At 60.4% G+C, this 27322-nt stretch overlaps 2 protein-coding genes across 5 annotated transcripts; one reads left to right on the forward strand and one right to left on the reverse strand.

Moving 5' to 3' along the window:
- The first annotated feature begins 740 nt into the window (after positions 1-740).
- On the forward strand, positions 741-21671 carry DHX16 (DEAH-box helicase 16). 4 transcript variants are annotated; one of them, XM_068668330.1, is made up of 14 exons: positions 741-888; positions 3386-3501; positions 5204-5414; positions 6396-6494; positions 8419-8571; positions 9360-9517; positions 10533-10695; positions 12510-12628; positions 13028-13095; positions 14434-14596; positions 15979-16140; positions 16585-16672; positions 19629-19798; positions 21365-21671. In XM_068668330.1, exons 1-14 carry the CDS (start codon positions 756-758, stop codon positions 21494-21496), a joined length of 1935 nt encoding a protein of 644 aa, XP_068524431.1. In that variant the 5' UTR covers positions 741-755; the 3' UTR covers positions 21497-21671. The 4 variants fall into 4 exon arrangements, with proteins under 4 accessions (XP_068524431.1, XP_068524430.1, XP_068524432.1 ...); XM_068668329.1 differs by lacking the exon at positions 16585-16672; XM_068668331.1 differs by lacking the exon at positions 16585-16672 and having other exon boundaries at positions 16030-16140.
- CUNH6orf136 (chromosome unknown C6orf136 homolog) lies at positions 21645-27115 on the reverse strand (the record flags this gene model as incomplete). Its single annotated transcript, XM_068668334.1, is given in 6 exon segments — positions 21645-21859; positions 21961-22030; positions 25031-25361; positions 25364-25397; positions 26949-27023; positions 27026-27115. Coding segments are annotated over 6 exon segments (750 nt in total), but the record flags the coding sequence as incomplete, so codon positions are not given.
- Between the last annotated feature and the right edge of the window lie 207 nt (positions 27116-27322).

Genomic DNA, 27322 nt, shown 5'->3' on the forward strand with positions numbered 1-27322 from the left:
GGGGGGTTGGGGGGGAAATGGGGGGGTTTGGGGGGGGTTGGGGGGGAAATGAGGGGGTTTGGGGGGAAATGAGGGGGTTTTGGGGTCATTTGGGGGGGAAATGAGGGGGTTTTGGGGGGGAATTCAGGGGGTTTGGGGGGAAATTAGGGGGTTGGGGGGGGTGGGGGGTGAATGGGGGGGTTTGGCGGGGAAATGAGGGGGTTTTGGGGGAAATGAGGGGGTTTGGGGGGGAAATGGGGGGGTTGGGGGGGAAATGAGGGGGTTTTGGGGTCGTTGGGGGGAAATGGGGGGGTTTGGGGTGGAAATGGGGGGTTTAGGGGGCATCAGGGGGGAAATGAGGGGGTTTGGGGGAAATGAGGGGGTTTGGGGGAAATTAGGGGATTTGGGGGGTGAATGGGGGGTTTGGGGGGGGAATGAGGGGTTTGGGGGGGAAATGAGGGGGTTTGGGGGGGGAAATGAGGGGTTTGGGGGGGAAATGAGGGGTTTGGGGGGGAAATGAGGGGGTTTTGGGGTCGTTGGGGGTGATGGGGAGGGGATTAGGGGGGTAGATAAAGGGGTTGGGGGCAGATAAGGGAGGTGGGGGGTCAATAATGATTTGGGGGGGGGGGCAATAGGGCGCTTATAGGGGTCGTGGGGCATTTATAGGGCACGCTGGGGGGATTGGCGAGTGGGGGGCAAAAAAGGGGGCACGGGGGGCAATGGGAAGGACCTGGCGGGGTGAAAGGGGACGAGGGGACCCCCCCCAGGTGTCCCCAATGTCCCCCCCCCAATTTTTAGGGTTACACGCGGGAGGGGCTGAAGATTGGGATCACGCAGCCCCGGCGCGTGGCTGCCATGAGCGTGGCCGCCCGGGTGGCCGTGGAGATGGGGACCAAACTGGGCAACGAGGTGATACTGGGAGGCACTGGGAGGCACTGGGAGGCACTGGAGGGCGTGGGGACACCGGGGGGGGACATAGGGACGGGGGGGTTATAGGGTACGGGGCGCCCCATGGGGTGGTTTGGGTGGCCAAGGGGGGGATTTGGGGGTTTTGGGGTCGTGGGTTTGTCTCAAGTTCCTCGTTTTGGGGACAATGGGGGCGTGGCCCCAATTTTAGGGCCACCCAGGGGACATTGGGGACATTAGGGGACATTGGGGTTGCGCCCCCACCCCAAAAACCCCAAGCTTTGACCTCTCCAAGGGACCTTTTAGCATCCTAGGGGGACATTTGGGGACCCCAAACGACCCGAGGGACCCCGGGAGGGACCCGGGGAGGGGTTTAGGTGACATTGGGACATTGGGGACATCTTGGGGACATTGGGGACATTGGGGTCGCGCCCCCACCCCGAAAACCCCAAGCTCACGACCTCTCCAAGGGACCTTTTAGCATCCTAGGGGGACATTTGGGGACCCCAAATGACCCGAGGGACACCGGGAGGGACCCGGGGTGGGGTTTAGGTGGCATTGGGGACATTGGGGACATTTTGGGGACATTGGGGACATTGGGGTTGCGCCCCCACCCCAAAAACCCCAAGCTTTGACCTCTCCAAGGGACCTTTTAGCATCCTAGGGGGACATTTGGGGACCCCAAACGACCCGAGGGACCCCGGGAGGGACCCGGGGAGGGGTTTAGGTGACATTGGGGACATTAGGGGACATTGGGGACATTAGGGGACATTGGGGTTGCGCCCCCCACCCCGACAACCCCAAGCTTGTGACCACTCCAAGGGACCTTTTAGCATCCTAGGGGGGGATTTGGGGACCCCAAACGACCCGAGGGACACCGGGAGGGACCCGGGGAGGGGGTTAGGTGACGTTGGGGACATTAGGGGACATTAGGGGACATTGGGGACGTGTCCCCACCCCAAAAACCCCAAGCACACGATCCCTCCAGGGGACCTTTTAGCATCCTAGGGGGCCATTTGGGGACCCCAAACGACCCGAGGGACACCGGGAGGGACCCGGGGAGGGGTTTAGGTGACGTTGGGGACATTGGGGACATTTTGGGGACATTGGGGACATTGGGGTTGCGCCCCCACCCCAAAAACCCAAGCTTGTGACCTCTCCACGGGACCTTTTAGCATCCTAGGGGGCCATTTGGGGACCCCAAATGACCCGAGGGACACCGGGAGGGACCCGGGGAGGGGTTTAGGTGACATTGGGGACATTGGGGACATTTTGGGGACATTGGGGGACATTGGGGACATGCCCCCACCCCGAAAACCCCAAGCACATGACCCCTCAGGGGGACCTTTTAGCATCCTAGGGGGGACATTTGGGGACCCCAAATGACCCGAGGGACACCGGGGAGGACCCGGGGAGGGGTTTAGGTGACATTGGGGACATTTGGGGACATTGGGGACATTAGGGGACATTGGGGTCGCGCCCCCACCCCGAAAACCCCAAGCTTTGACCTCTCCACGGGACCATTTAGCATCCTAGGGGACATTTGGGGACCCCAAACGACCCGAGGGACCCCAGGAGGGACCCGGGGGGGGGGTTAGGTGGCATTGGGGACATTGGGGACATTTTGGGGACATTGGGGATGCGCCCCCACCCCAAAAACCCCAAGCTTTGACCTCTCCAAGGGACCTTTTAGCATCTTAGGGGGACATTTGGGGACCCCAAATGACCCAAGGGACACCAGGAGGGACCCGGGAGGGGTTTAGGTGACATTGGGGACATTTGGGGACATTGGGGACATTAGGGGACATGGGGGACGTGTCCCCACCCCGAAAACCGCAGGCTTGCGACCTCTCCAAGGGACCTTTTAGCATCCTAGGGGGCCATTTGGGGACCCCAAACGACCCGAGGGACCCCGGGGGGACCCGGGAGGGGTTTAGGTGACGTTGGGGACATTTGGGGACATTTTGGGGACAATTTGGGGTCCCCAGGTAGGGTACAGCATCCCTCTCCAAGGGACCTGTTAGCATCCTAGGGGGGACATTTGGGGACCCCAAACGACCCGAGGGACACCGGGAGGGACCCGGGGAGGGGTTTAGGTGACATTGGGGACATTAGGGGACATTGGGGACATTAGGGGACATTGGGGACGCGCCCCCACCCCAAAAACCCCAGGCTTGCGACCTCTCCAAGGGACCTTTTAGCATCTTAGGGGGACGTTTTGGGACCCGAAACGACCCGAGGGACACCGGGAGGGACCCGGGGAGGGGTTTAGGTGACATTGGGGACATTAGGGGACATTTTGGGGACATTGGGGACATTGGGGTCGCGCCCCCACCCCAAAAACCCCAAACTCACAACCTCTCCAAGGGACCTTTTAGCATCTTAGGGGGCCATTTGGGGACCCCAAACGACCCGAGGGACACCAGGAGGGACCCGGGGAGGGGTTTAGGTGACATTGGGGACATTTGGGGACATTTTGGGGACAATTTGGGGTCCCCAGGTGGGGTACAGCATCCGTTTCGAGGACTGCACGTCGGAGCGCACGGTGCTGAAGTACATGACGGACGGCATGCTGCTGCGGGAGTTCCTCACCGAGCCCGACCTCGGATCCTACAGGTGACACTGGGGACACTGGGGACACTGGGGGGGACACTGGGGACACTGGGGACACTACTGGGGACACTGGGGACACGGGTTTTGGGGTGTTAAGGGTGTTCTGGTTTTGTCTGGTGGGTTATTGCTGGCTGTCCCAGTGTGCCTGGGGATGTCCCCGCGTCTGTCCCCATGGCTTTGTGTCCCCCAATGTCCCCACGTGTCCCCAATGTCCCCTAATGTCCCCAACACCCCCATTGTCCCCAATGTCCCCAATGTCCCCATGTCCCCCCAATGTCCCCATATCCCCCAATGTCCCCATATCCCTCTGTATCCTCCAGTGTCCCCCCACCATCCCCATGTCCCCATGTCCCCCAATGCCCCCAACGCCCCGAATGTCCCCTAACGCCCCCAATGTCCCCAACGTCCCCGATGTCCCCAATGTCTCCATATCGCCCAACACCCCCAACATCCCCATGTCCTCCCAATGTCCCTGTGTCCCCCAGCGTCCCCGTGTCCCCAATGCCCCCATGTCCCCTAACGCCCCCAATGTCCCGAATGTCCCCAACGCCCTCGATGTCCCCAATGTCCCCAATGTCCCCAATGTCCCCGTGTCCCCCAACATCCCCCCAATGTCCCCCTGTATCCCCTTGTGTCCCCATGTCCCCATGTCCCCAACATCCCCATATCCCCCAACGCCCCCAATGCCCCGAATGTCCCGAACACCCCCAATGTCCCCAATGTCCCCAATGTCCCCAATGTCCCCAATGTCCCCGTGTCCCCCAACATCCCCCCAGTGTCCCCATGTCCCCCTGTATCCCCCAGTGTCCCCATATCCCCCCAACACCCCCAACGTCCCCATGTCCCCCAATGCCCCCATGTCCCCTAACACCCCCAATGTCCCGAATGTCCCCGATGTCCCCAATGTCCCCAACGCCCTCAATGTCCCCAATGTCCCCAATGTCCCCAATGTCCCCATATCCCCCAACACCCCCAACATCCCCATGTCCTCCCAATGTCCCTTTGTCCCCCCAATGTCCCCATGTCCCCCCACCACCCCACCACCCCCAATGTCCCCAACGCCCCCAACACCCCCAACACCCCCAATGTCCCCAATGTCCCCAATGTCCCCATGTCCCCCAACGCCCCCAATGTCCCCAATGTCCCCAATGTCCCCGTGTCCCCCAACATCCCCATAATGTCCCCAATGTCCCCCTGTATCCCCTTGTGTCCCCATGTCCCCATACCCCCAACATCCCCATATCCCCCATATCCCCCCATATCCCCCAATGTCCCCATGTCCCCCAACGCCCCCAATGTCCCCAATGTCCCCAATGTCCCCATGTCCCCCCAATGTCCCCAACGTCCCCGTGTCCCCCTGTATCCCCTTGTGTCCCCATGTCCCCATACCCCCAACATCCCCATGTCCCCCAATGTCCCCATGTCCCCTAACGCCCCCCAACGCCCCGAACGTCCCCAACGCCCTCAATGTCCCGAATGTCCCCAACGCCCTCAATGTCCCCAATGTCCCCAATGTCCCCATATCCCCCAACACCCCCAACACCCCCATGTCCTCCCAATGTCCCTGTGTCCCCCACCAACCCCATGTCCCCATGTCCCCCAACACCCCCAATGTCCCCAACGCCCCCAACGCCCCGAACGTCCCCAACACCCCCGATGTCCCCAATGTCCCCAATGTCCCCAACGTCCCCGTGTCCCCCCGCAGCGTGCTGATGGTGGACGAGGCCCACGAGCGCACGCTGCACACGGACGTCCTTTTCGGGCTGCTGAAGGACATCGCGAGGTTCCGTCCCCACCTGAAGGTGCTGGTGGCCTCGGCCACCCTGGACACCCAGCGCTTCTCCGCCTTCTTCGACCACGCGCCCGTCTTCCGCATCCCCGGCAGGCGCTTCCCCGTCGACATCTACTACACCAAGGTGCCAGGGGACATTTGGGGACATTTGGGGACATTTGGGGACGTTTGGGGACGTTTGGGGACATGGGGACATCAGGGGTGTTGGGGGACACAGGGACATCAAGGGGATGTTGGGGGCATGGGGACATCAGGGGGCATTTGGAGACATTGGGGACATGGGGACATCAAGGGGACATGGGGACATTGGGGACATCAGGGGGCATTGGGGACATTGGGGACATGGGGACGTTGGGGGACACAGGGACATCAGGGGGCATTGGGGACATCAGGGGTGTTGGGGGACACGGGGACATCAAGGGGATGTTGGGGACATCCCCGGCAGGTGCTTCCCCGTCAACATCTACTACACCAAGGTGGGCTAGGGGGTGTTGGGGACATTTGGGGACATTTGGGGACATTTGGGGACGTTTGGGGGCATTTGGGGACATGGGGACATCAGGGGCGTTGGGGGACACGGGGACATCAAGGGGATGTTGGGGGACACGGGGACATCAGGGACACGGGGTCATTAGGGACACAGGGACATGGGGGGACATGGGGACACGTGGGGACATCAGGGGACATCAGGGGACATAGGGACATGGGGGGACATGGGGACATTAGGGGACATCAGGGGACATTAGGGGACACAGGGACTTTGGGGACACAGGGACATGGGGCCATGGGGGGACATGGGGACATGGGGGGACATGGGGACGTGGACATTGGGGACACAGGGACATGGGGGGACACCAGGGGAGATGGGGACATGGGGGGGGACATTGGGGAGGACACGGGGACATTGGAGGGGACACGGGGACATGGGGGTGGGGACACGGGGACACGAAGACCCCGCGTGAAGATTGGACCACCGGGAGCAAAGGGACAGAGGGACTTGGGGCCACGGTGGGGGGGACACCCGGCGCTGATGTCCCCCCCCGTGTCCCCTGGTGTCCCCTCATGTCCCCCGATGTCCCCTGATGTCCCCTGATGTCCCCCCCAGGCGCCCGAGGCCGACTACCTGGAGGCGTGCGTGGTGTCGGTGCTGCAGATCCACGTCACGCAGCCCCCCGGGGACATCCTCGTCTTCCTCACCGGCCAGGTGGGTGTCACCTCCCTGTCCCCTAATGTCCCCAACCCCCCCCCGATGTCACCTGACCCCCCAGGGACATCCCCAGGGTGTCCCCGATGTCCCCAGGGTGTTCCCATCCTTCTCGTGCCCACCGTGTCCCCGTCCATCCCGGTGTCCCCACACCCCAAATGTCCCCAATGTCCTCATGCCCCCGGTGTCCCCAATGTCCCCAAGTGTCCCCAATGTCCCCAAGTGTCCCCGATGTCCCCAAGTGTCCCCATCATGGGGGTGTCCCCATCTTCCCTATGCCCACGGTGTCCCCGTCCATCCAGGTGTCCCCATGCCCCCAATGTCCCCAATGCCCCCAATACCCCCAACGCCCCCAATGTCCCTGAGTGTCCCCAATGTCCCCAATGTCCCTGAGTGTCCCCAATGTCCCCAGGGTGTCCCCAAGTCCCTGGTGTCCCTGATGTCCCTGGGGTGTCCCCATCACCACGGTGCCCCCGTCCATCCAGGTGTCCCCATGTCCCCAATACCCCCGATGCCCCCAATACCCCCAACGTCCCCAATGTCCCCAAGTGTCCCCATGTCCCCGATGTCCCCAGTGTCCCCAGGGTGTCCCCATGCCCCTGATGTCCCTGGGATGTCCCCATCACCACGGTGCCCCTGTCCATTAAGGTGTCCCCATGCCCCAAATGTCCCTGATGCCCCCAATGTCCCTGAGTGTCCCCAGTGTCCCCATGCCCCCAGTGTCCCCAATGTCCCCAGTGTGTCACCATGCCCCCGGTGTCCCCAATGTCCCCAAGTGTCCCCATGTCCCTGGTGTCCCTGATGTCCCTGGGGTGTCCCCATCACCACGGTGCCCCCGTCCATTAAGGTGTCCCCATGCCCCAAATGTCCCCAATGTCCCCAAGCGTCCCCATGCCCCCAATGCCCCCGATGCCCCCAATACCCCTGATGTCCCCAATGTCCCCGATGTCCCCAGGGTGTCCCCATGTCCCTGATGTCCCCGGGGTGTCCCCATCACCACGGTGTCCCCATGCCCCCAATGCCCCCAATACCCCCGATGTCCCCAATACCCCCAATGTCCCCAATGTCCCTGAGTGTCCCCACGTCCCTGATGTCCCCAAGGTCCCCAAGTGTCCCCGATGTCCCCAGGATGTCCCCATGCCCCTCATGTCCCTAGGGTGCCCCCATCACCATGGTGTCCCCATCCTCCCTATGTCCATGGTGTCCCCGTCCATCCAGGTGTCCCCATGCCCCCAATGTCCCCAGGATGTCCCCATGCCCCTGGTGTCCCTGATGTCCCTGGAATGTCCCCATCACCACTGTGCCCCCATCCATCCAGGTGTCCCCATGTCCCCAGTGCCCCCGATGCCCCCAATGTCCCCAATACCCTCGAAGCCCCCGGTGCCCCCGATGTCCCCAATGTCCCCGATGTCCCTGAGTGTCCCCGTGTCCCTGATGTCCCCAGGGTGTCCCCATGCCCCTGATGTCCCTGGGGTGTCCCCATCACCACGGTGTCCCCATGCCCCCGATGCCCCCAATGCCCCCGATGCCCCCAATGTCCCCAATACCCTCGAAGCCCCCAGTGCCCCCGATGTCCCCTATGTCCCCAATGTCCCTGAGTGTCCCCGATGTCCCCAAGTGTCCCCGATGTCCCCAGTGTCCCCAGGGTGTCCCCATGCCCCTGATGTCCCTGGGGTGTCCCCATACCCCCAATGCCCCCAATACCCCCGATGTCCCCAATGTCCCCAGTACCCCCAGTGTCCCCGATGTCCCCAGGGTGTCCCCATGCTCCTGGTGTCCCTGATGTCCCCAATGCCCCCAATACCCCCAATGTCCCCAAGCATCCCCATGCCCCCAATACCCCCAATACCCCCGAAGCCCCCAATACCCCCAATGTCCCCAATGTCCCTGATTGTCCCCAATGTCCCCAATGTCCCCCCGCCAGGAGGAGATCGAGGCGTGCGTGGAGCTGCTGCAGGAGCGCTGCCGGCGCCTGGGCTCCAAGCTGGCCGAGCTGCTGGTGCTGCCCATCTACGCCAACCTCCCCTCCGACATGCAGGCACGCATCTTCGAGCCCACCCCCCCCGGCGCCCGAAAGGTGCGCGCTGCCCCTTTAAGAGGGGGGGGGGCGGGGTCAGGGAGAGGGGGGCGGGGTCAAGAGGGGGTGGGGTCAAGGAGGGGGCGGGGTCAAGAGGGGGTGGGGCTTAATGGGGTGGGGTCTAATGGGGTGGGGTCTGAGGGGCGGGGCTTAATGGGGTGGGGTCTTAGGGGGAGGGGCTTAATGGGGTGGGGTCTAAGGGGGTGGAGCCTAATAGGGTGGGGCTTAATGGGGTGGGGTCTAAGGGGGTGGAGCCTAATAGGGTGGGGATTAATGGGGTGGGGTCTAATGGGGTGGGGTCTTAGGGGCGGGGCGTAATGGGGTGGGGTCTGGTTTGGGGTGGGGTCTAATAGGGTGGGGTCTTAGGGGGTGGGGTTTAATGGGGTGGGGTCTTAGGGGAGGGGCTTAATGGGGTGGGGTCTGGTTTGGGGTGGGGTCTAATGGGGTGGGGTCTAAGGGGATGGAGTTTAATGGGGTGGGGTCTGAGGGGCGGGGATTAATGGGGTGGGGCTTAATAGGGCGGGGCTTAATGGGGCGGGGCTTAACAGGGTGTGGCTTAATAGGGTGGGGTTTAATGGGGGCGTGGCTTAATAGGGCGGGGCTCAATGGGGTGGGGCTTAATAGGGTGGGGTTTATTGGGGCGGGGCTTAACGGGGCGGGGCCAAAAGGGGGCAGGGCTTAATAGGGTGGGGCTCAATGGGGTGGGGCTTAATAGGGTGGGGTTTATTGGGGTGGGGCTTAATGGGGCGGGCCCAAAGGGGGCGTGTCCCCAAGGGGGCGTGTCCCAGGAGGTGGCCGCCCGCAGGTGGTGGTGGCCACCAACATCGCGGAGACGTCGGTGACGATCGACGGCATCGTCTACGTGCTGGACCCCGGCTTCTGCAAGCAGAAGAGCTACAGCGCCCGCACCGGCATGGAGTCCCTCGTCGTCACCCCCTGCTCGCGGGTAGGGGACCCGGGGCCCCGTGTCCCCATGTCACCTAGGACCTCATCCCCATGGCCCCATGGACCCTGTCCCCATAGGGCTCGTCCCTGTGTCCCCATGGACCTTGTCCCCATTTCCCCATGGCCCTGGTTCCTATGTCCCCATGGACCTCATCCCCGTGTCCCCATGGACCTCGTCCCCATGGACCCCGTCCCCATTTCCCCATGGACCTCGTCCCCTTGTCCCCGTGTCCCCATGGCCCTTGTCCCCATGGCCCTCATCCCCATGGACCTCGTCCCTATGCCCTATGTCCCCATGGACCTCATCCCCATGGCCCCATGGGCCCCGTCCTCATGTCCCCATGGCCCTCGTTCCTTTGTCCCCATGGCCCTCGTCCCCGTGTCCCCATGGACCTCGTCCCCATGGCCCCTAGGACCCCGTCCCCATAGACCCCGTCCCCGTGTCCCCATGGCCCTTGTCCCCGTGTCCCTATGGATCCCTTCCCCATGTCCCCATGGACCTCGTCCTCTTGTCCCCATGTCCCCGAGGACCTTGTCCCCATGGCCCTCATCCCCATGTCCCCATGGACCTTGTCCCCATGGACCCCGTCCCCAGTTCTCCATGGCCCTCATCCCCATAGACCTCGTCCCTATGTCCCCATGGACCTCGTCCCCATGTCCCCATGGCCCTTGTCCCTGTGTCCCCATGTCCCCATGGACCCCAGCCCCATGGCTCCATGGACCCCGGCCCTGTGTCCCCATGGCCCTGGTTCCTATGTCCCCATGGACCTCATCCCCATGGCCCCATGGACCTTGTCCCCAGGTCCCCATGGCCCTTGTCCCTGTGTCCCCATGTCCCCATGGACCCAACCCCATGGCTCCATGGACCCTGTCCCCATGGCCCCATGGACCTTGTCCCTATGTCCCCATCCTGCTGTCCCCTGGCATCCCCTACCCCTTGGCGTCCCCTATCCCCCCGTGTCCCCCCGGTGTCCCCATTGTCCCCAGCGGGTGACACCGGGTTCCGTTGTCCCCAGGCCTCGGCGAACCAGCGGGCTGGCCGCGCGGGCCGGGTGGCCCCGGGGAAATGTTTCCGCCTCTACACGGCCTGGGCCTTCCAGCACGAGCTGGAGGAGACCCCCGTACCCGAAATCCAACGCGCCGACCTCGGGGCCCTCGTCCTGCTGCTCAAGAGCCTGGGTGAGAGCGGGGGACGGGGGTTTGGGGGACCCAAAGGGACGTCCCGGGGGGGGTTTGGGGGCATCTCGGGGGGGTTTATTGCATCTTAGGGGGCATCAGGGTGTCTTAGGAGGCATCTAGGGGGGCTTTGGGGTATCTCAAAGGGTTTTGGGGCATCCTAAGGGTCATTAGGGTATTTCAGGAGGCATCTCGGGGCTTTGGGGGATCTCAGGAGGCATCTAGGGGGGCTTTGGGGCATCTCAGGGGGCTTTGGGGCATCCTAAGGGCTATTAGGGTATTTCAGGAGGCATCTAAGGGGGCTTTGGGGCATCTCAGGAGGCATCTATGGGGGCATTGGGGCATCTCGGGGGGTTTTATGGCATCTTAGGGGTCGTCAGGGTGTCTTAGGAGGCATCTAGGGGGGCTTTGGGGCATCTCAGAGGGCTTTGGGGCATCCTAAGGGCCATTGGGGTGTCTTAGGAGGCATCTAGGGGGGCTTTGGGGTATCTCAGGGGGCTTTGGGGCATCCTAGAATCCATTAGGGTATCTCAAGAGGCATCTTGGGGGCTTTAGGGTATCCTAGGGGACATTACGGTGGCTCAGGAGGTATCTCAGGGGGCTTTGGGGGATCTCAGGAGGCATCTTGGGGGACATTGGGGCATCTCAGGGGGTTTTATGGCATCTTAGGGGTCGTCAGGGTGTCCTAGGAGGCATCTAGGGGGGCTTTGGGGCATCTCAAGGGGCTTTGGGGCATCTTTTAAGGGGTTTTGGGGCATCCTAAGGGCCATTAGGGTATCTCAAGAGGCATTTTGGGGGGCTTTAGGGTATCCTAGGGGCCATTAGGATGTCTCAGGAGGCATCTAGGGGGGCTTTGGGGTATCTCGGGGGGCTTTGGGGCATCCTAAAGGGCCATTAAGATTTTTAGGAGGCATCTAGGGGGGCTTTGGGGCATCTTGGGGGGTTTTGGGGCATCCTAGAGTCCATTAGGGTTTTTAGGAGGCATCTGGGGGGGATTTGGGGCATCTCGGGGGGTTTTGGGGCATCCTAGAGTCCATTAGGGTTTTTAGGAGGCATCTGGGGGGGCTTTGGGGCATCCTAGGGGTCATCAGGGTCTCTTAGGAGGCATCTCAGGGGGTTTTGGGGCATCTCAGGGGGTTTTGGGGCATCCTAAAGGGCCATTAAGATTTTTAGGAGGCATCTAGGGGGGCTTTGGGGCATCTCAGGGGATTTTGGGGCATCCTAAAGGCCATTAGGGTTTTTAGGAGGCATCTCGGGGGCTTTGGGGCATCTCAAGGAACTTTAGGGCATCCTAAAGGGCCATTAGGGTTTTTAGGAGGCATATGGGGGGGATTTGGGGCATCTCGGGGGGTTTTGGGGCATCCCAGAGTCCATTAGGGTTTTTAGGAGGCATCTAGGGGGGCTTTGGGGACATCTCAAGGAACTTTAGGGCATCCTAAAGGGCCATTAAGATTTTTAGGAGGCATCTAGGGGGGGATTTGGGGCATCTCAGGGGGTTTTGGGGCATCCTAGAGTCCATTAGGGTTTTTAGGAAGTATCTGGGGGGGCTTTGGGGCATCCTAGGGGTCATCAGGGTCTCTTAGGAGGCATCTTGGGGGGCTTTGGGGCATCCTAAAGGGCCATGAAGATTTTTAGGAGGCATCTAGGGGGGCTTTGGGGCATCTCAAGGAACTTTAGGGCATCCTAAGGGCCCGTAAGGTTTTTAGGAGGCATCTGGGGGGGCTTTGGGGGATCTCAGGAGGCATCTAGGGGGGCTTTAGGGCATCTCGGGGGGCTTTGGGGCATCTTTTAAGGGGTTTTGGGGTCCCCCTCCCCAGGCATCAACGACCTGATCCACTTCGACTTCCTGGACCCCCCCCCCCACGAGACGCTGGTGCTGGCGCTGGAGCAGCTCTACGCACTGGGAGCCCTCAACCACCTGGGCGAGCTCACCACGGTACTGGGGGCACTGGGAGGGACTGGGAGGGACTGGGAGGACTGGGAGGGACTGGGGGGGTGGGGTTGGACACCGTGGATGGGGTTGTGGTGGTACTAGGAGCACTGGGAGGGACTGGGAGGGACCTGGGATGCACTGGGATGGTGGTGGTGGGTCCTATGGAGGAGCTCACCGTGGTACTGGGAGCACTGGGAGGGACTGGGAGGACTGGGAGGGACTGGGGGGGTGGGGTTGGACACCATGGATGGGGTTGTGTTGGTACTGGGAGCACTGGGAGGGACTGGGAGCACTGGGAGGAACTGGGGGCACTGGGGGGGGCTTACTGGGAGCGCTGGGGCGGGTAACTGGGAGCACTGGGGCGGGTAACTGGGAGCACTGGTGCCCTGACACTGTCCCCAGCTGGGCCGGCGCATGGCGGAGCTGCCGGTGGAGCCCATGCTGGCCAAGATGATCCTGGCCTCGGAGCAGTGAGTGTCCCCAAATGTCCCCAAATGTCCCCAAAATGTCCCCAAATGTCCCCAGGGTGTCCCCAAACGTCCCCAAATGTCCCCAAATGTCCCCAAATGTCCCCAGGGTGTCCCCAAACGTCCCCAAATGTCCCCAAATGTCCCCAAATGATCCCCAAATGTCCCCAGGTGTCCCCAAGTGTCCCCAAATGTCCTCAAATGTCCCCGGGGTGTCCCCAAATGTCCGCAAATGATCCCTGGGTGTCCCCAGGTGTCCCCAAAATGTCCCCAGGTGTCCCCAAATGTCCCCAAAATGTCCCCAAATGTCCCCAAATGTCCCCAGGGTGTCCCCAAACGTCCCCAAATGTCCCCAAATGTCTCTGGGTGTCCCTGGGGTGTCCCCAGGTGTCCCCAAATGTCCCCAGGTGTCCCTGGGGTGTCCCCAAATGTCCCCAGGGTGTCCCCAAATGTCCCCAAATGTCCCCGGCTGTCCCCTGGGTGTCCCCAAATGTCCCCTGGGTATCCCCAGGGTGTCCCCAAATGTCCCCAGGTATCCCCAGGTGTCCCCGGGGTGTCCCCAGGGTGTCCCCAAATATCCCCAGGTGTCCCCAGGGTGTCCCCAAATGTCTCCCAGGTGTCCCCAAATGTCCCCAGATATCCTCTGTGTGTCCCCAGATGTCCCCTGGGTGTCTCCCAGGTGTCCCCAAATGTCCCCAGGTGTCCCCAGCGTGTCCCCAAATGTCCCCGGGGTGTCCCCAGCTGTCCCCAAATGTCCCCAGATGTCCCCTGGGTGTCCCCAGGTGTCCCCAAATGTCCCCAGGGTGTCCCTAGGGTGTCCCCAGGGTGTTCCCAAATGTCCCCAGGTGTCCCCAGGTGTCCCCAGAGTGTCCCCAGGGTGTCCCCAGGTGTCCTCGGGTGTCCCCAAATGTCCCCTGGGTGTCCCCAAATGTCCCCAGGTGTCCCCAAATGTCCCCAGGGTGTCCCCAAATGTCCCCAAATGTCCCCAGGTGTCCCCTGGGTATCCCCGGGGTGTCCCCAGATGTCCCTGGGGTGTCCCCAGGGTGTTCCCAAATGTCCCCAAATGTCCCCAGGGTGTCCCCAAATATCCCCAGGTGTCCCCTGGGTGTCCCCAAATGTCCCCAGATGTCTCCCAGGTATCCTCAGATGTCCCCTGGGTGTCCCCAAATGTCCCCAAAATGTCCCCAGATGTCCCCTGGATGTCCCAGGACTGTCCCCAAGGTGCCCCAGGGCTGTCCCCAAGTTGCCCTGGCGCCGTCCCCGTGTTCTGGGGTGCCCCAAGACTGTCCCCAGGGTGTCCCCAGGGTGTCCCCACGCTGTCCCCGCGCTGTCCCCCCGCAGGTACGGCTGCACGGAGGAGGTGCTGACGGTGGCGGCGATGCTGTCGGTGAACAACGCCGTCTTCTACCGGCCCAAGGACAAGGTGCTGCACGCCGACAGCGCCCGCCTCGGCTTCCACGTGCCCGGCGGCGACCACCTCGTGCTGCTCAACGTCTACAACCAGGCACGGGGGGCATTTTGGGGACGTTTGGGGACATTTGGGGACGTTTTGGGGACGTTTCGGGGGTGTTTGGGGATGATTTGGGGGTGCTTGGGGATGTTTTGGGGACATTTGGGGATGTTTTGGGGATGTTTGGGGACGTTTGGGGACCACCTCGTGCTGCTCAACGTCTACAACCAGGCACGGGGGGCATTTTGGGGACATTTGGGGACATTTGGGGACATTTTGGGGACGTTTTGGGGGTGTTTGGGGATGATTTGGGGATGATTTGGGGGTGTTTGGGGATGATTTGGGGATGCTTGGGGGTGTTTGGGGATGATTTGGGGATGCTTGGGGGCGCTTTGGGGATGCTTGGGGACATTTGGGGACACTGGGGATGCTTGGGGACACTTTGGGGATGCTTTGGGGACATTTTGGGGATGCTTGGGGACACTTTGGGGACACTGGGGATGCTTGGGGGACGTTTGGAAACGTTTTGGGGATGCTTGGGGACACTTTGGGGACACTTAGGGACACTTTGGGGACATTTGGGGATGCTTGGGGACACTTTGGGGACACTGGGGATGCTTGGGGACGCTTTGGGACTCTTTGGGGACGCTTTGGGGATGTTTGGGGTCGCTTTGGGGGCACTTGGAGACGCTTTGGGGACACTTCGGGGACACTGGGGACATTTGGGGACACGCTGGGTGGCACCGGGCTGTCCTGGGGCCATGGGGCCGGGTGCTTGGGGTGTTTGGGGGATCCAGGTCCTGGTTCTGACCTGTCCCTGTCCTGTGTCCCCTCCTGTCCCCATGTCCCTCCCCGTGTCCCCATGTCCCTTATTGTCCCCTTCCCCTTGTCCCCATTTCTTTGTCCCCATGTCCCTGTCCTGTACCTTGTTGTCCCCATGTCTGCGTGTTCCTGTGTCCCCCTCCCTGTCCCCATATCCCCTGGTGTCCCCATGTCCCTCTCCATGTCCCCATGTCCCCTGGTGTCCCCATATCCCCTCCTGTCCCCATGTCCCCTGGTGTCCCCCTGTCCCCCCTCCGTGTCTCTGGTGTCCCCTGGTGTCCCCATATCTCCTCCTGACCCCATGTCCCTGTGTCCCTCTCCTTGTCCCCATATCCCCTGGTGTCCCCATGTCCCCCTCCATGTCCCCGTGTCCCCCTGTCCCTCTCCATGTCCCTGTGTCCCTGCTGTCCCCCTGTCCCCCTCCATGTCCCTGGTGTCCCTTGTCCCCATATCCCCTCCTGTCCCTGGTGTCCCTTGTCCCCATATCCCCTCCTGTCCCCATATCCCCTTATTGTCCCCATACCCCCTGGTGTCCCCATATCCCCTTATTGTCCCCATGTCCCTGTGTCCCTCCCCATGTCCCCATGTCCCCTGTTGTCCCCGTGTCCCCGCAGTGGGTGGCGAGCGGTCACTCCGTGCAGTGGTGCTACGAGCACTTCGTGCAGGCGCGGTCGCTGCGGCGGGCGAGGGACGTGCGGGAGCAGCTGGAGGGGCTGATGGAGCGCGTGGAGATCGCCCCCGCCTCCTGCAACGGGGACCTGCTGCCCGTCCGAAAGGTGCCCCCAAAACCCCACCCCAAAAAAAGGAGGAGACCCCCCCAAAAAAAGGAAAAAAAACGATGCGGAAATCCCCCAAAAAAACGCAAAAAATGCACAGGAAACACCCAAAAAACGCAAAAAACAGCCAGGAAACCCCAAAAAACGCGCAGGAATCCCCCCAAAAACACGCAGGAAACCCCAAAACCCACCCAAGGATCCCAAAAACCCAACCAGAGACCCTAAAAGCCCACCAAGGACCCCTAAAACCCCAACCAGGGACCCCAAAACCCCACCAAGAGACCCCAAAACCCACCCAAGGATCCCCAAAACCCAACCAGGGACCCCAAAACCCAACCAGAGACCCCAAAACCCCACCAAGGATCCCTAAAACCCCAACCAGGGACCCCAAAACCCAACCAGGAAACCCAAAAACCCACACAGGGACCCTAAAATCCCAAGCAGGGACGTGCAGGAGCAGCTGGGGGGGCTGATGGAGCGCGTGGAGATCGCCCCCGCCTCCTGCAACGGGGACCTGCTGCCCGTCCGAAAGGTGCCCCCAAAACCCCACCCCAAAAAAAGGAGGAGGACCCCAAAAAAAGGAGGAGAAGCCCAAAAAAAAAGCAAAAAAAACGACGCAGGGAACACCCAAAAAATGAAAAAACAGCCAGGAAAACCCAAAAAACACGCAGGAAACCCCAAAAAACATGCAGGAAACCCCAAAAAAAACACGCAGGGACCCCAAAACCCACCCAAGGATCCCAAAAACCCAACCAGAGACCCTAAAAACCCACACAGGGACCCAAAAACCCCAACCAGGGACCCTAAAAACCCAACCAGGGACCCCTAAAACCCCAACCAGAGACCCCAAAAACCCAACCAGAGACCCTAAAAACCCAACCAGGGACCCCTAAAACCCCAACCAGAGACCCCAAAAACCCAACCAGAGACCCTAAAAACCCAACCAGGGACCCCTAAAACCCCAACCAGAGACCCCAAAAACCCAACCAGAGACCCTAAAAACCCAACCAGGGACCCCTAAAACCCCAACCAGAGACCCCAAAACCCCAACCAGGGAACCCAAAAACCCACCCAGGGACCCCAAAAACCCACCCAGGGACCCCAAAAACCCACCCAGGGACCCAAAAACCCACGCAGGGACCCTAAAATCCCAAGCAGGGACGTGCGGGAGCAGCTGGAGGGGCTGATGGAGCGCGTGGAGATCGCCCCCCGCCTCCTGCAATGGGGACCTGCTGCCCGTCCGAAAGGTGCCCCCAAAACCCCACCCCAAAAAAAGGAGGAGGAGCCCAAAAAAAAAAAGGAAAAAAACGACGCAGGAATCCCCCCAAAAATGAAAAAAACAGCCAGGAAAACCCAAAAAACGCAAAAAACAGCCAGGAAACCCCAAAAAACACGCAGGAAAACCCTAAAAAATACACAGGGACCCCCCCAAAAAACACGCAGGAAACCCCAAAACCCACCCGAGGATCCCAAAAACCCAACCAGAGACCCTAAAAACCCACACAGGGACCCCAAAACCCCACCAAGAGACCCCAAAACCCAACCAGGGACCCCAAAACCCACCCAAGGATGCCAAAAACCCAACCAGGGATCCCAAAACCCAACCGGGGAACCCAAAAACCCAACCAGGGATCCCAAAAACCCAACCAGCGACCCTAAAAACCCAACCAGAGACCCCAGAAACCCAACCAGAGACCCCAAAACCCACCCAAGGATCCTGAAAACCCAACCAGGGACCCCAAAACCCCACCAAGGACCCCCAAAACCCAACCAGAGACCCCAAAACCCCACCAAGGACTCCAAAAACCCACCCAAGGATCCCAAAAACCCCACCAAGGGACCCCTTTTATCCCCTCCTGGGTCCCCCAGGACCCCATTTCCCCCCTGAAGCCCCCCATTTCTCCCCCCAAGCCCCCCATTTCCCCCCTGGGGACCCCATATCCCCCCTTAGAACCCCCATTCCCCCCCCCAGGACCCCATTTCCCCCCCCAAACTCCCCATTTCCCCCCCCAGCACCCCCATTTCCCCCCTTAGAATCCCCATTTCCCCCCCCAGGGCCCCATTTCCCCCCTTTGGGACCCCCATTTCCCTTCCCAAGTCCCCCATATCCCTCCTTAGAACCCCCATTTCCCCCCCCCCAGGACCCCCATTTCTCCCCCAAGTACCCCATTTCCCCCCTCCTGGGTCCCTCAGGACCCCATTTCTCCCCCCCAAGCCCCCCATTCCCCCCCCAAGTCCCCCATTTCCCCCCTCCTGGGTCCCCCAGGACCCTATTTCCACCCCCAGGACCCCATATCAGGACCCCATATCCCCCCCAGGGACCCCCATTTCCCTCCCCAAGTCCCACATTTCCCCCCTTAGAACCCCCATTTCCCCCCCCAAGCCCCCCATATCCCCCCCGGGGACCCCAATTCCCCCCTCCTAGGTTTCTCAGGACCCCATTTCCCCCCTTGTGACCCCCATTTTCCCCCCGGGGACCCCATATCCCCCCCGGGGACCCCAATTCCCCCCCCCAACCTCCCTATTTCCCCCCCCAAACTCCCCATTTCCCCCCTTGGGACCCCCATTTCCCCCCCCCCAGCCCCCCATTTTCCCCCCGGGGACCCCAATTCCCCCCCAGGGACCCCAATTCCCCCCCCAACCTCCCCATTTCCCCCTTTAGAACCCCCATTTCCCCCCCAGGACCCCATTTCTCCCCCCAAGCCCCCCATATTCCCTCCCAGAGACCCCATTTCCCCCCTTAGAACCCCCCATTTCCCCCCTTGGGACCCCCATTTCCCCCCCCAAACTCCCCATTTCCCCCTTGGGGACCCCATATCCCCCCCCAAACTCCCCATTTCCCCTTTCCTGGGTCCCCCAGGACCCCATTTCCCCCCTTGTGACCCCCATATTCCCCCCTGGGACCCCATTTCCCCCCCCAGGACCCCATTTCCCCCCCCAAACTCCCCATTTCCCCCCTCAGAATCCCCATATCCCCCTAGAACCCCCAGTTTTCCCCCCCAAGGACCCCAATTCCCCCCTCCTAGGTTTCTCAGGACCCCATTTCCCCACTGGGGACCCCCCTATCCCCCCCCTGGGACCCCAATTCCCCCCCCAACCTCCCCGTGTCCCCCCTTGGGACCCCCATTTCCCCCCTCCTGGGTCCCTCAGGACCCCAATTCTCCCCCCAAGCCCCCCTTTTCCCCCTTGGGACCCCCATATCCCCCCTTAGAACCCCCATTTCCCCCCTTGGGGACCCCATATCCCCCCCGAGGACCCCAATTCCCCCCCCCAACTCCCCCATTTTCCCCCCCAGGCCCCCCCTTTCCCCCCCTTGTGACCCCCATTTCCCCCCCCAGGTTCCCCAATTGCCCTCCCAAGCCTCCCATTTTCCCCCTGGGGACCCCATATCCCCCCTCAGGACCCCCATTTCCCCCCCCTAGAACCCCCATATCCCCCTTGGGGCCCCCAATTCCCCCCCCAACTCCCCCATTTCCCCCCCCCCCCAGGCCATCACCGCCGGCTTCTTCTACCACACGGCGCGGCTGACGCGGGGGGGGTACCGCACGGTGAAGCACCAGCAGACGGTGTTCGTGCACCCCAACAGCTCCCTGTTCCACGAGCAGCCCCGCTGGGTGCTCTACCACGAGCTCGTCTTCACCACCAAGGAGTTCATGCGCCCAGGTGGGGGGGGAAATGGGGAAAAATGGGGGGGTTTTGGGAAAAATAGGGGGGAAAAAGGGGGAAAAATGGGGTTTTTGGGGGAAGAATGGGGGGTTTGGGGGGGGAAAAAGGGGGGGAAAATGGGGTATGGGGGGGGAAAAAAGGGGGTGTGGGGGGGGGAAATGGGGGGGAAAAGGGGGAAAAAATAGGGGTATGGGGGAGAAAAAAGGGGAAAAAAAGGATTTGGGGGGGGGAAAGGGGGAAAAAATGGGGGTTTGGGGGGTAAAAATGGGGGTATGGGGGGAAAAAAACGGGGAAAAAAGGGGGTATGGGGGGGAAAAATGGGGTATGGAGGGGGAGGAAGGGGGAAAAATGGGGGTTTGGGGGGGGAAAATGGGGTTTTGTGGGGAAAAATGGAAAAAAAGGGGGGAAAAAGGGGGAAAAATGGGGGTATGGGGGAAAAAATGCAGGTATGGGGGGGAAAAGGGGGAAAAATGGGGGTTTGGGGGGGAAAAAGGGGGAAAAATGGGGGCTTGGGGGGAAAATGGGGGTTTTGTGGGGAAAAATAGGGGGGTTTTGGGAAAAAAGGGGGGAAAAAGGGGGAAAAATGGGATATGGGGGGAAAAATGCAGGTATGGGGGGGAAAAGGGGGAAAAATGGGGGTTTGGGGGGGAAAAAGGGGGTGTGGGGGAGAAAAGAGGGGGTATGGGGGGGCAAAAGGGGGAAAAATGGGGGTTTGGGGGGAAAATGGGGGTTTTGGTGGGGAAAGGGGGAAAAATGGGGGTGTGGTGGGGGAAAACGGGGGAAAAAAGGGGGTATGGGGGGGGAAGGGGGGAAAAATGGGGGTTTGGGGGGGGAATGGGGGGGTATGGGGGGAAAATGGGGAGGTTTGGGGGAAAATGGGGGTATGGGGGAAAAAAGGGGGAAAAATGGGGAAAAAAGGGGGGAAGGGGGGAAAATGGGGGTTTGGGGGGGGAAATGGGGGTTGGGAAAAATAGGGGGGAAAAAGGGGGAAAATGGGGGAAAAATGGGGGCATGGGGGGAAAAGGGGAAAAAAATGCAGATATGGGGGGGAAAAAATGGGGAAAAAAAGGGGTATGGGGGGGGGGAAAGGGGGTGTGGGGAATAAATAGGGGTATGGGGGGAAAGGGGGAAAAAAGGGTTTTGGGAAAAAAAGGGGGCTGGGGCTGGTGCCAAGGGTGAGGGGTGCGGGTATGGGCTGACCACGGGGTTATGGGGACAAGGAGGGCCCTGGGGGGTTTCTGGGGTCGCGGGGCCCCCCCTTGACCCTATTTGTCCCCCCCCCGACCCTATTTGCCCCCCCTCGACCCTATTTCTCCCCCCCTGACCCTATTTGCCCCCCCTGACCCTATTTCTCCCCCCCCGACCCTATTTGCCCCCCCTCGACCCTATTTCTCCCCCCCCGACCCTATTTGCCCCCCCTGACCCTATTCTCCCCCCCCGACCCTATTTGCCCCCCCTGACCCTATTTCTCCCCCCCTGACCCTATTCGTCCCCCCCCGACCCTATTCGTCCCCCCCTTGACCCTATTTGTGCCCCCCTGACCCTATTTGTCCCCCCCCCAGGTGATCGAGATCGACAGCGCCTGGCTGCTGGAGGTGGCGCCCCATTACTACCAGGCCAAGGAGCTGGAGGACGCCGGCGCCCGAAAAATGCCCAAAAAATTGGGCAAAACCCGCGAAGAATTGGCTGAAACCCCCCAGGGGGGATTTAGGATCACCGGGGGGGGTTTAGGGACATTTGGGGGGTTTTGGGGCCATCCCGAAGCCCCTAATGGGGTTTTGGGGGACGAAAATCTCGCTGTTCCCCGCGCCGTGCTGTTTTTGGGGTGAAATCCATAATTTTATATATTTTTTTTTAATTCTGTACATTAAATTATTTTTTTTGGGGTGTGGGGGGGGGGTCTTCATGCGGCTCCCGGGGGTCCCGAAGCTCCCGGGGGTTTTAGGGTGAGGTTTAGGGCCGGCCCCGACCCCGATTCGGCCACCGCCAGCGCCACGGCGGCGGCCACCAGCAGCTTCTTGGGCTCCGTCACCGCCGGGGGGGCCGGCATCAGCTTTGGGGGGGGGCAAAAAATTGGGGGAAAAAAAGGGGATTTTGGGACAGGAGGGGCTCGGGGATGTCCCCTGGTGTCCCTTTTTGTCACCGTCCCCTTACCTTGTCCACGCGGTGGCAGCGGATGAGGCCCCGGGAGTCGAGGAAGAAAGTGGAGAAAGCGTCGTAGGATCTGGGGGGGGGGAATTTTGGGGATGATTTTGGGGGATTTGGGGACATTTTGGGGTCAATTTGGGGTGTTTGGGGTGTTGGGGGCAGGGGTTTGGGGTCTCAGTGTGGGGGATTTGGGGATGTAGGGGGGGGTTTGGGGACATTGGGGAGGGTTTGGGGATATTAGGGGGGGTTGTGGGGATAATTTTGGGATAATTTGGGGTCAATTTGGGGTGTTCGGGGGTGTTGGGGATATTGGGGGCAGGGGTTTGGGGTCTCAATGTGGGGGGTTTGGGGACATTGGGGGGAATTTGGGGACATTTTGGGGGGATTTGGGGATATTTTGGGGTGTTTTGGGGATAATTTGGGGTGTTTGGGGGCGTTGGGACATTGGGGGCAGGGGTTTGGGGTCTCAAAGGGGGGGGGGTTGGGGACATTGGGGGGAATTTGGGGACATTTTGGGGGGATTTGGGGATATTTTGGGGTGTTTTGGGGGGGTTTGGGGATAATTTGGGGTGTTTGGGGTGTTGGGGACATTGGGGCAGGGGTTTGGGGTCTCAATGGGGGGGGTTTGGGGATATTGGGGGGAATTTGGGGACATTGGGGGGGATTTGGGACATTGGGGGGGATTTGGGATATTTTGGGGTGTTTGGGGGGGTTTGGGGATAATTTGGGGTGTTTGGGGGTGTTGGGGACATTGGGGGCAGGGGGTTTGGGGTCTCAATGTGGGGGGGTTTGGGGACATTGGGGGGGGTTTGGGGATAATTTGGGGTGTTTGGGGGATTTGGGGATAATTTTGGGATAATTTGGGGTGTTGGGGATGTTGGGGGCAGGGGTTTGGGGGTCTCAATGTGGGGGGTTTGGGACATTGGGGGGAATTTGGGGACATTTTGGGGGGGATTTGGGGGGATTTGGGGATATTTTGGGGTGTTTGGGGGGGTTTGGGGATAATTTGGGGTGTTTGGGGGTGTTGGGGACATTGGGGGCAGGGGTTTGGGGTCTCAATGTGGGGGGTTTGGGGGCGTTTGGGGGGATTTGGGGACATTGGGGGGGTTTGGGGATGTTGGGGGGGTTTGGGGACGTTGGGGGGGATTTTGGGGACATTGGGGATTTGGGGTAAGGGGGTGGGCGAGGTTTTGGGGTCGTGGCTGGCCCTATAAAGGGGACGGGGTGGTTTTGGGGTCCCAGGGGGAGAGGGGACACGGTCCTGGGGTTTTTTTGGGGTGTGGGGACGTGGGGGCAGCGGGGGTGGGGGGGTAATGCCAAGAGGGGGGTGAAAGGGGAATAAAATGGGGCCAAAAGGGGAAAAATGGGACAAAGGGGGACAAAATGGGTGAAAAGGGGCCCGAAATGGGTCCAAAGGGGCACAAAACGGGTCCAAATGGGGCCAAAACGGGTCCAAATGGGGCCGTAAGGGGCCAAGAGGTGACAATGGGGACAGAGGGGAACAAAATGGGGACAAAGGGGGAACAAAATGGGCTAAAAGGGGGCGGAAAACGGACACAAAACGGGGCCAAATGGGGCCAAAAACGGGTCCAAAGGGGCCCATAAACGGGTCTGAATGGGGCCGTAAGGGGCCAAGAGGTGACAATGGGGACAAAGGGGAACAAAATGGGGACAAAGGGGACCAAAATGGGACTAAGGGGGAACAAAATGGCTAAAAGGGGGCGAAAACGGACACAAAATGGGGCCAAATGGGGCCAAAATGGGTCCAAAGGGGCCCGAAACGGGTCCGAATGGGGCCATAAGGAGCCAAAAGGTGACAACGGGGACAAAGGGGAACAAAATGGGGACAATGGGGAACAAAATGGGACAAAGGGGCCAAAATGGGCTAAAAGGGGCCCAAAATGGGCCAAAAGGGGGGCAAAATGGGTTAAAAGGGGCCCGAAATGGGTCCAAAACGGGTCCGAATGGGGCCATAAGGGGACACGAGGTGACAACGGGGACAAAGGGGAACAAAATGGGGACAAAGGGGAACAAAATGGGACTATGGAGGTACAAAATGGGCTAAAAGGGGGAACAAAATGGGCTAAAAGGGGCCAGAAATGGGTCCAAAGAGGCACAAAATGGGGCTAAAGGGGCCCAAAATGGGTCCAAAGGAGCCCAAAACGGGTCCGAAGGGGCCCAACACGGGTCCGAAATGGGGCCGTAAGGGGCAAGAGGTGACAACGGGGACAAAGGGGAACAAAATGGGGACAAAGGGGGACAAAATGGGCTAAAAGGGGGCCAAAATGGGCCAAAAGGGGGGGCAAAATGGGTTAAAAGGGGCCAGAAAATGGGTCCAAAGAGACACAAAATGGGGCTAAAGGGGCCCAAAACGGGTCCAAAACGGGTCCGAATGGGGCCGTAAGGGGCCAAGAGGTGACAACTGGGACAAAGGGGCACAAAATGGGGACAAAGGGGCACAAAACGGGGACAAAGGGGCACAAAATGGGTCCAAAGGGGCACAAAACGGGTCCAAAGGGGCCTAAAACGGGGCCAAATGGGGCCAAAACGGGGCCAAAAGGGGCCAAAATGGGGCCAAAGGGGTCCAAAACGGGTCCGAAAGGGGCCATAAGGGGCCAAAAGGTGACAACGGGGACAAAGGGGAACAAAATGGGGACAAAGGGGAACAAAATGGGGAGAAATGGCACAAAATGGGGAGAAAGGGGCACAAGAGGGGCCAAAAGGGGGCGAAAACGGACACAAAACGGGGCCAAATGGGGCCAAAACGGGTCCGAAGGGGGGCCTGAAACGGGTCCAAAACGGGTCCAAATGGGGCCGTAAGGGGCCAAGAGGTGACAATGGGGACAAAGGGGACCAAAATGGGGACAAAGGGGCACAAAATGGGACTAAGGGGAACAAAATGGGGCTAAAGGGGCCCAAAATGGGTCCAAAGGAGCCCAAAATGGGTCCAAATGGGGCTAAAACAGGTCCAAAACGGGTCCAAATGGGGCTAAAACAGGTCCAAAACGGGTCGAATGGGGCCAAGAGGTGACAACGGTGACAACGGTGCAAAGGGGACAACGGGGGGGGTGCTGACCGCAGCAGCTCGCGTTTGTCCTTGCGGTAGAAGCGCAGGAGGCAGAGGTGGAAGGGGGAGCCCGGTGAGGCGCCAGCGGGCGCGGGATGCTGCAGTCCTCGGGTTGCTGGCGTTAGGGCCAGCACCTCCAGGCGCAGGCTGGCGAAATAACCCCAAGCCGCGGCCCTACAGAGGGTGACGGCCACCTGGTACATGGCCCGGCCCCTGTGGGGACATGGGGACGTTAGGAGGTCAATTTTGGGTCCCCAAATTATTGGGGGGGTCCCAGGGGGGGCGCTACGGGTGGGGAGGCGCAGGGGGTGGTTGACGAATTCGATGTCCGGGGAGTAAGGGCGTAGTCGGGGATCTTGAGGAAGAAGTTGGGGAGCTGCGGGGGGGGAAAAAGGGTAAAAATGGGGTGAAAAGGGGTAGAAAGGGGTAAAAAGGGGATGAAAAGGGGCAGAAAGGGGGACAGAAAGGGGATAAAAAGGGGCAGAAAGGGGATAAAAAGGGGACAAAAAGGGGTGGAAAAAGGGGCAGAAAGGGGACAGAAAAGGGGGAAGAAAGGGATAAAAAGGGACAGAAAGGGGTGAAAAGGGGCAGAAAGGGACAAAAAGGGGAGATGAAAAGGGGACAGAAAGGGGCAGAAAGGAAGGAAAAAGGGTGATGGGGACAGAAAGGGACAGAAAAGGGACAGAAAAGGGACAAAAAGGGGACAAAAAGGGGATGGGGACAGAAAAGGGACGGAAAAGGGACAAAAAAAAGGCAAAAAGGGACAGAAAAGGGGACAGAGAAAGGGGACAAAAAGGGGCAGAAAGGGGTGAAAAGGGGCAGAAAGGGGACAGAAAAGGGGCAGAAAAGGGATAAAAAGGGAATAAAAAAGGGGATGGGGATAGAAAAGGGGCAGAAAAGGGACGGAAAAAGGGACAAAAAGGGGACGGGGACAGAAAAGGGACAGAAAGGGGACAGAAAGGGGACAAAAAGGGACAGAAAGGGGTGAAAAGGGGCAGAAAGGGGACAGAAAAGGGATAAAAAGGGGATAAAAAGGGGATGGGGAGAGAAAAGGGACAGAAAAGGGACAGAAAGGGGTGAAAAGGGGCAGAAAGGGGACAGAAAAGGGGCAGAAAAGGGATAAAAAGGGAATAAAAAAGGGGATGGGATAGAAAAGGGGCAGAAAAGGGACGGAAAAGGGACAAAAAGGGGACGGGGACAGAAAAGGGACAGAAAGGGGACAGAAAGGGGACAAAAAGGGACAGAAAGGGGTGAAAAGGGACAGAAAAGGGACAGAAAAGGGATGGGGACAGAAAATGGACAGAAAAGGGACAAAAAGGGACAGAAAGGGGTGAAAAGGGGCAGAAAGGGGACAGAAAAGGGGATAAAAAGGGGATAAAAAGGGGATGGGGAGAGAAAAGGGACAGAAAAGGGACAAAAGGGGACAAAAAGGGGACAAAAAAGGAATAAAAAAGGGGATGGGGACAGAAAAGGGGCAGAAAAGGGACAACAAGGGACAAAAAGGGGATGGGGACAGGGAGAAAAAAGGGATGGGGAGAGGACCCTTTATAGAGACCCCCAGGACCCCAAATCCACCCCACCCCCTTTATAGGGCCACCCAGAACCCCAAAACCACCCAGGACCCCCAAAAAATACCCTATCCCCTTTATAGGGCCCCCAGAACCCCAAAAACCCACCCTGTCCCCTTTATAGGGCCACCCAGGACCCCAAAACCATCCCATCCCTTTACAGGGACCCCCAGGACCCCAAAACCACCCCACCCCCTTTATAGGGCCACCCAACTCCCCCCCAAAACCCCCCTCCCCCTCTTTATAGGTCCACCCAGGACCCCAAACCCCCCCCCCAACCCCCCCGCTGTACGCCCCCAACCCCAAGGGGGACCCCAAAAACACCCCAAAAAGGTTTTTTTTGGGGTCGCCCCGATTACCTCGTGCCGCAGCTTGTCGTGCATTAGGGCCAGGTGCTCCTCCATACTGGGGTTGGGGCGGCGGGGGGGGGGCGGCGGGGGGCGAGTAATGGGGCCGGGGGGGCTCGCAGCAGCAGGAGGGGGCCGGTTATGGGGCCAGCACCCGTTATAGGGCCGGGGGGGGGCGTTTATAGGGCTGGTTGTGGCATTTATGGGGCCAGAAGTGCTTATAGGGCCGGCGGTAGTTATAGGGCCGGCAGTGGTTATGGGGCTGGCAGCCGTTATGGGGCTGGCAGCACTTATGGGGCCGATTGCCGTGGTTATGGGGCCGGTTGCGGTTATAGGGTCGGAGGTTTTTTTTAGGGCTGGAGGTGGTTATAGGGTCGGAGGTGGTT

Source organism: Anas acuta, unplaced genomic scaffold (assembly GCF_963932015.1).
Source record: "Anas acuta unplaced genomic scaffold, bAnaAcu1.1 SCAFFOLD_325, whole genome shotgun sequence".
Taxonomy (NCBI): domain Eukaryota; kingdom Metazoa; phylum Chordata; class Aves; order Anseriformes; family Anatidae; genus Anas; species Anas acuta.